Source organism: Aegilops tauschii, chromosome 7 (genome assembly GCF_002575655.3).
Source record: "Aegilops tauschii subsp. strangulata cultivar AL8/78 chromosome 7, Aet v6.0, whole genome shotgun sequence".
NCBI classification, from domain to species: Eukaryota; Viridiplantae; Streptophyta; class Magnoliopsida; order Poales; family Poaceae; genus Aegilops; species Aegilops tauschii.
This window is the reverse complement of record NC_053041.3, coordinates 586,053,420-586,061,473: the sequence shown is the minus strand read 5'-3', so window position 1 is coordinate 586,061,473 and position 8,054 is coordinate 586,053,420. Positions and strand designations below refer to the sequence as shown.

At 51.0% G+C, this 8,054-nt stretch overlaps 1 protein-coding gene across 1 annotated transcript; it reads right to left on the bottom strand.

Annotated features, from left to right (window-relative positions):
- Positions 1-1,665: 1,665 nt before the first annotated feature.
- Positions 1,666-3,082, bottom strand: LOC109773372 (uncharacterized). The gene has a single exon (XM_020332063.4). It carries the CDS (start codon positions 2,911-2,913, stop codon positions 1,939-1,941), a length of 975 nt encoding a protein of 324 aa, XP_020187652.1. The 5' UTR covers positions 2,914-3,082; the 3' UTR covers positions 1,666-1,938.
- Between the last annotated feature and the right edge of the window lie 4,972 nt (positions 3,083-8,054).

The window sequence follows — 8,054 nt, the reverse complement described above, 5'->3', positions numbered from 1 at the left end:
GACAGCTTATTTCCACTGACAGCTTATTTTGATTGTTCAAACAATGTGCGGAACATGGTAGACAAAACCCACTACACCGATGGCTCCGAATTAACTTATCAGGAGAAAAATCATCTGGTCGGATTTTGTACTGATATTGAGAATTACAATATCTACAATCAAATTCCTCAACATTATGGTCAATACGTGCCACTAGTGCACGTGTTGAACTACGGTAACTACCATGGAGATACCCTGGTAAGATATTTTACTATTACGACATCCGTGCATCTTTTGCATACTTCTAAAACTAGTACATCATTGCTAACTATGAAGTTATTACTATGTTTTTCAACAGAGAATCCCAGAGGATTGTGTGCCTCATTTGATGTATCAGAATGGCAGCCTTCGTGTTTTGAACATATATCCAGGTCATCCTACGAATCTCAACTGTCCATACCGGATTTCTCAAAGAAGTGGAGACATGCTAATCAATGAATGGAAAAAATGTATGGACAGTCGTGAGGAGGTTCTTGGAAGCAAAAGGAAGCGAAGCGCAAGAATTGGAGACAGGATGATCTCCATTCTCCATAATGGAGAGTCAGGGTCTATATTGTTTTATGCTATTTTACCTTAAAGAGGGTATTTAGGTCCTACCTAATACTGATGATCATGTGCTAAGAACAAAGTAGGGTTGGTTCGATGACTATCAGGATGATGATCGTATGACTTGTTATTAATAACGAGTAGAAGTTGTATGATGATGATTAGTAGGACTTGTTATTATGATGATGCATGATGCGAGCATGAAGAGTTATTATATATCTGTGGGTGAAATGAACATGGATTGGATTGAAGTGAAGGCAACATGCATGTGGTGCATGTCGAAAGTAGTACAATCCAAACTTGATCAAGTTAGGATTAGTATTACTTTCGACATCCACCACATGTTGCCTCACTTCAATCTAAGTCATGTTTAGGCATAGCAGTAGCAGTAGCACGGAGATAAAAGAGGACACATCTCTCTATAGCTACCTATACCAACCTAAATTAACCCCCAAAACCCTAAACCACCTCCTTTCAAAACAAAAAAAACAGCAGCTGAAATGCTGACGCGTGGAAGCTTATTGGTCCCGGTTGGTGCTACCAACCGGGACCAAAGGCCCTCCTGCCTGGGCTCGCTGGAGCGGCCACGTGGAGGCCCATCTGTCCCGGTTAGTATAAGAACCGGGACTGAAAGCCTAGGGCATTAGTAACGACCCTTAGTCCCGGTTCCCCAACCGGGACAGATGGGCCTTATGAACCGGGACAAATGGGCCTTTTTCTACTAGTGAGGGGTAACCTAAAATCAGTAGTGCTATCCATGCATAAACAGTTTTACGTGATAAACATAATGATCTACATGGCATTTTTCTGTTGGACGAAATTAGAGAAGAGGGGCCCACCCACTTGAACTCAAGGGGTGGAGAGGTTTGTTAGGAAGTAGGTTTACCTAGGTGTAGCATTTTCGAAATCAAGAAAGAAAGAAAAAACATGTGTTCTATTGAACATTGTAATAGAGAGAGAAATAAGGTCACTCGTGAACTAGCTAGGATTGCTAGGTTTTGTACTCCGAACTTCTGGTAAGAATCCGCACCTGAGGCGGTAATTCTTTTTATTGTAACCGATGCCACGATAGTCATGAATGAATAAAGGATGAGATGATTGTCAAAAAAGGTGTAGCATTGTCGACCCTAAAACGCACCAAGCAATACCATAGACCACTATGAAACTCTGGCAGCAGACCATCAGTCTCTGAAAAAACAAAGTTCCGACATTACATCTGAATTCCACACATGATTCGGCTATATCTGACATGTAACCAGGCATTTTGAGTTTGCAATTTGTGTACACGGAAGCATAACTAGCACTGGCACTGCTCAATCTCAAGAACGTACGGGCTCACGCGACCCGTGGAAGTCAAGACGGAAGCATGGAGCTGCTCGTGCGGCGATGTCCCGAGAGGAGAGACCGCCGACCACCGCCGGACAAATACCGCAAACGTCCAGAGCCCGATGGCACCTCGCCCCCGGCAGCGTCACCGCTCCCCTGGTTTTCTGTACTGCTCCGCTTGTCTTCAGGAACCAGCCCGGCCCGGGCGGACACCACCGACAAGTCCATGGAAGCCACGCGGCGAAAAGTCTGCATCCTCCTGCGCTGTGGCTCCGGCGACCTCGGCCGGTTGCGCCGATCGATCTGTACGCGCAGCTCTTGCTGCTCGTTCTGCCCTTGAGCCGGACCCGGCTGCTCGTGACTCAAGGTTTCAGAGACCTGTCGAGCGTCGTCGGCAGGTGGCTCCGAACCGCCGTTGGCCGCCGAGCCCAAGACGACGACGTCGGCGCGGCAGAGCGGGCAGCTGACGTGGGCGCGGAGCCAGGTGCCGATGCAGGGGACGTGGAACGCGTGGCCGCACTTGGGGAGCAGCCGGAGGAGCTCGCCGTCCAGGAACTCGCCGAGGCAGACGGAGCAGTCGGCGGCGCCGCCAAGGGTCCCCGCGCCGGCGCGGTACCGCGTGAGCGCGATGGACTCGATCGCCGCCTCGTCCAGCCCCACGGTGCGGATGTGCCACGCGTGGTGCACGACTTCTTCATCCTCTGGGTCTGCAGCGCCCACTTGGACGTCAGTCGCGGCGCCAGCCATCACGGCGGCGGGGCCGTCGCCCTGGGCGCCGGGGTTGGCAGCCCCGGCGGAGAGAAGGGACTGCTGCCGGCGCCGGCGCCTCCTGCGACGGATGAAGCAGTAGATGGACAGGGACACGAGAGAGAGGAAGACGAGGACGAACGCAGTGACCACGAGCGGGGTGACCAGGTGCCGGCTGCCATCGGAGGATGGAGGAGAGGGGCAGTCGTCGTCGTCGCTGCTGTGGCAGGGCGGTTTCGGCAGGTCCGGCGACATCGGGGCGGAGGGGACGTGGCCGGGACGCGGTACGGCGGGGCGGGTAGTGAGCGAGAGCGACCAAGGGAGGTTGCTTGCGCTTGCCTGCTAGGTTTAGAGAACGACGCGGTTCGGGAAGCAGAGAAAAACGAGGGTGTGGCCGTGAACTGGTAAAAGTAAAGTAAGGTTGGGTGGCCAAGACCGACTGGGCGGTGGTGAAAATCGTCGCGGTGCGCGTGGAAAAACTCGGACGCGGTGGGCGTCACCGGCGCCTGACGTCAACTGCCGTCCATGGTGATATACTGACCAAATCGCCGGCGGGGATGTGGCTGCTAGGCGATGGGTCCTTTTTTTAGCCGTCAATCGTGGGAGCAGTTGTTTCTCGCAACCAGGCTGTCACGGGGAGCCTAACTTTGCTTCCGCCTCCCTTCATAAAGAACGCCCTCTAGAACTGATTTTACATGGTATTAAAAAATGTCTACATTCTTTCACTAGAGTACCCAATTGCTAAAGTGTTCACACTTTTTAAATTTTTGTTCCTTCTTTTTTCAATTTAGGGGAGGTTTACAGGTGAGCTGGTTTTGCAAAAAATCTGCCCCTAAATCCAGGTTCTTGTTTGGCTCTTTGTCTCTAACCCAGGCGGTGCCATGGCGGCGGACTCTGGTGGTGGCACGATGGCGGCCGTCACGATGATCGAAGGTGGCCGGCTGCGGTAGTCGGGCAAGGGACGACAAGGTTGGTGGTGGTGGGGTTGTGATCGATGGCAATGGCGGCGGCACGGTGGTCATTGACGCACCAACCCAGCGGCGCACTGACATGACGATTACACTAAAATGGAGGGGGTTGGACGGCTGACTATATTTGTCCTTTTTATTTTATTTTTGCTTTTATCGGTATTATTGGAACACTTCTTTGGCCCAAATCCTCTTAAACAAAAAATATTTACAAGAAAGGGGAACTGTTGGAGATTCTTTAAGGGCATGCGTGGTTTTGGCAACTTTCTAGAAGGATCCTGAACTGTGTTTTTATTCGGTTGTTTTTTTTTAATCTTTTTCAGTTTTATCTTTCTTCATTTTTTCAAAAAAACACAAAATTCATTAAAAATAATCAAAACTTATTTGGATTTTCCAACAAATGTTCACAATTGTTTTTAAAAAATTCTGAATTTTACAAATTATTTTCCTTGTCAATTAATGTTCACCATTTTAAAAAATGTGCAGAATTTTCAAAAAGTGTTCGCTTTAGAAAATTAATATGGAAATTTCGAATTTATTGGCACATTTGAAAATTGTTCAAAAATGATTGTGTTACTATGAAATGGTTTGAATTTATTTTCGTGTTTCAGATTTTGTTTTTGAAATTTTTGAATATTTTTGAAATTGTTCAAATTTTTGAAACTGTATTTCCAAAAGAGTTGAATTTTTTTGTAAAACGTTTGTGTTCCCAAAAAATGTTCCAAATTTCTAAAAGAATCGCATTAAAAGTGTGCATGCTTTTGAAAAAAACGTTTGTGTTTCTTTAATTCAGATTGCAAATTTTGTTCGAAATTTCAAATTAATACTTGTTCACACTTTTAAATTTTTGTTCCTTTAAAAAAAATGTCTAGATTCTTTCACTAGAGTACCCAATTGCTAAAGTGTTGCTATGTGGCAAAATCCTTCTATCTACAGTACCGGTTCAACTTGCTACAGTCTACTTAGCCTGGTCTCTCACGCCGCCAATAGGCTGGCTCAGTTGGGCATGCCCATGTGTGAAAAGGAGGCTGTTTGCCACAGAGAGCGGGAGATAGGAGCTCTCTTTTGTAAGCACTCGTCCAAGTTATCTTTGAAATCGGGAGTTACTAGCGAGTGGTTACCCCTTCGGGGGACCTCCATGGGCCAATTTTGGTGGTCTTTGAATGTGCTTGTCACGTGTCACATGCTGAGCGCTCCTTCTGATCTCACTCTTTGGTCTCACCGCCTGCGCAAGGTGGAACAAAAAATCCACGCCGTATTGTAGCGGGATTTTTTCTCCTCTCATCTCTCCTAAACAAACCATGATGTTGACTATTTATTGTTGAAATATATCCAGGTGGTGAGTCTTTGCCCCCGGTGACAGTTTAAGAAAACTAGGAGTATTGTCCATGCTATGGATCGACACGTGTTAGGTATGTCTGCTTCATTTTGGTTCTCAGCTTTTCTAAGTGGAGTGCTCTGATGTCTGCATGCTTTAAGTTTGTAACATTGGTGGTTCAGTATTTAGGCAACTTGGGTTATCTCTCTTAGATCAGTTATTCACAGTTCCACTGAACTTTCTGTACTATGTACTTAATCTGTATAAGAATGGTTCTGGAATCTGGACACTGCTACCTCTGTGTGTTCGGTTAGTTTCGTGCATTTTTTGGGTGAAGGTACTGTGACCATTTAGTAAAACACATGATCAATGCCATGCAGCTTACACTTGTACCTTCAGGTTGCAGTTTGGGAGAAGTCTAACCATCTTACTGACAGTTGACAGAGAGCTAGCAAACTATCCATTTTCACTGACGGTATAACATGTGAAATCATTTCCTTCAGCTAGTTAGATAGGTGTTTTCTGATGGCAAAATACTTCGGGTGAATAGAATGTCACTTCTTCGATTCTAATTACTCGTGGCGTGCTGTAAACAGGAATGTTGCTAGCAGAACATTATCATGGTTGCTTCGATCATAATATTCGTTCTTCTGTTAGAAGACCTCGTTTTTTCTGAACACAACATTGCTCCAAAAGGCTTGGAAAACATCTGCTTGCTTGTGAGTTTTGTTCAGTTAGGTAGGTTTAAGGAGTCTGATATAAGAGCAACTCTAGCAGACCCTGCAAAAACTTGACCCGCAAAACGCGTTTACGGTTTCACGAAGGTCGAAAACTAGCGCGGCCGAACAGAAACCGTATCTAAACCTGCATAATTTGAAAAAACACTTTCGCGGGAGAAATTGCACAAACATAGTTCATCACATACTACATAGATTTTACATGATCAACAAACTACAAGCATAGTTCATACTACATGCTACGTTAACTAGTACTAGAGGGGGTCGGATCTGACGGCGGTGCAAATGGACGACGCCGTGGAGGAGAAGGACGCTCAATCCTCCTCGACGGAGCTGCACAGGTCGACGTACTTCGCCGCCTGCTCCTCGCGGATGCGGCGCCACTCCTCGGCCTTCTCCTTGGCGGTGAGGTTGGCGGCGACCGCCTGCCGCCACTGGAGGTCTTCGAGCTCCTCGGCGTGGCCCCAACGCTCCGCCTCCTCGCGCACGTTCCGCTTGGCGATGGCGGCCGCAACGGCGTCGACGTCCGCGACGTAGTCTTCTGGCCCGACGACTCCGCATCGGCCGAGCGGAGCGGGCTCCTCGGGCTCCTCCTTCACGGGGACGAAGGCGAACGCGTCCGGCTCCTCCTCGTCCTCCGACCACTCCCTCTTCACATGGAGAAGGCCCGCGCCGGAGGAGGAGGAGCTCCCGACGTACGAAGACTTCGCAGAGGAGAAGGACGCGCGCTAGCGGTCGTACTCCTCCGTCTCGCTCCGCTGGAAGCTCGGCGGCGGCGACAGGCCGCGGTTGGTCCACTTCCAGGCCCCGCGCTTCCTCGCGTTGTCAGACCGGACGCGCCGCTCGTGCTCCGGGTCCCTTCCGCCGCCGGATCTTCTGCCGGAGCCATGTCCGGAGCTCCACATTCGGCCCCACATGGCGGCTGGAGGCGGGGCGGGTGGTCGCCGGCGATGAGAAATGTGGAGAGGGGGAAGGGGAACCGCGTGGCTCGGCAGCGGCGGGGGATAGGGTTTGGACCCGCAAACGAGTCGCGGAACCGCAGTTATAGCGGTCGGGACGTGCGGTTTGCGGGCCGCGGCAAAAAATTTTGCGGGCCGGGCGAGTATGTGGGTTCTGTTCTGGCCAGAAAATTGGGCCGGGCCCGCATACTCACCGGAATTTTGTGGGTCTGCGTGTTTTGCGCGGTCTGCTAAAGTTGCTCTAAGCGATGATGGGAGGCCACCATTGACATACAAACTTGCAAAATGCATAGGATTAGGATACACAACACAATGTAACCTTTTAGCCCTTTGTATTGTCCAGTTTACATCAGTCTAAAACAGAACTTGCATATAACTGCATAAAGATCAGTGCCCAAGACAGATAGCCCCCCTTACAAATCATCGGCTGCTTAACTTGTAGTTTGATATTATGTTGCTTCATTCATCTGAGTTTGTAACTCATGAAAAACAAATCATAATGTAATCTAGTATTTATCTAGCACGAAAGCTTGCAAATCTTGGATGTTATTTCAGTTTCATCCGTGTGGCTGTTGCGGCTGTCGTGTTCTTTGGCTTCCGGTTGAGGCGTCTTTGTCGTCTGGGACTGGGTAAGAGCATCTCCAGCCGTTGTGCCTCCCAGGAGGCGTTTTTTCGGCCTCCTGGGGAGGCCCCGGCGAAAATTTTACATTGGGAACGAAGATTCTTCCAGCCATCCCCCCACCCCACCACTTCTGTCTCTTCTTCCCCCGTGCGCCACCTCATCTTCCTCACTCCATCGCACCGCCACCACCACGCCGGCCTGCTTGCCGCTGCCGTTGCCATGTCGCCCCCGCCGGCCTGCTCGCCGCGTCCGTCCGCCCCTGCAGCTCGCCGCGCCCGCACGCCCCTGCAGCTTGTCCCGCGCGCGCCCGCTCGTCCCGCTGCGCTGGCCTTCTCGCCCTCCGCCGCCAAACTGCCTTCGAGGCCTCCCGCGAGACCGCCTGGCCTCCACCGCGGTCGAGCCGCCGTCCCATCTTGCCCTGGTCCATCCACGACCGCATCCCCGAGTCCCAGCTCGCGTTGACTCGAACGGCGGCCGAGGCCTCTTCTGCGTTGAGCTACTTCACCTCGAGCGCCCGCGCCGTCGACGCCGGTTTGCCTCGCGCTTCGCGGGCCTCGCGCCACCCTGGCTCGGTTCGCCGCCGCCCCGTCCGCGCTGACCGTGACCTGCGCCTCCGCACCTCTGCTCGCCGCCCGCGCCTGCCCACAGCGTCACCGGAGGAGACGACAAGGCGGTCGAGGGCGTCCGCCGCCTCCCCGCACCGTCCGCCGTGGCCCCGCGCCCCTGGCCTGCACCCCGCACCTCTCGCCCGCTGCCTGCCCTGCTCCGTTCCTGGGTGGAGAGAAGGAGAAG

Bases quoted from the DNA above. Each gene is read 5' to 3' on its own strand.
- LOC109773372 (XM_020332063.4), bottom strand. From the start codon at position 2,913: ATGTCGCCGGACCTGCCGAAACCGCCCTGCCACAGCAGCGACGACGAC.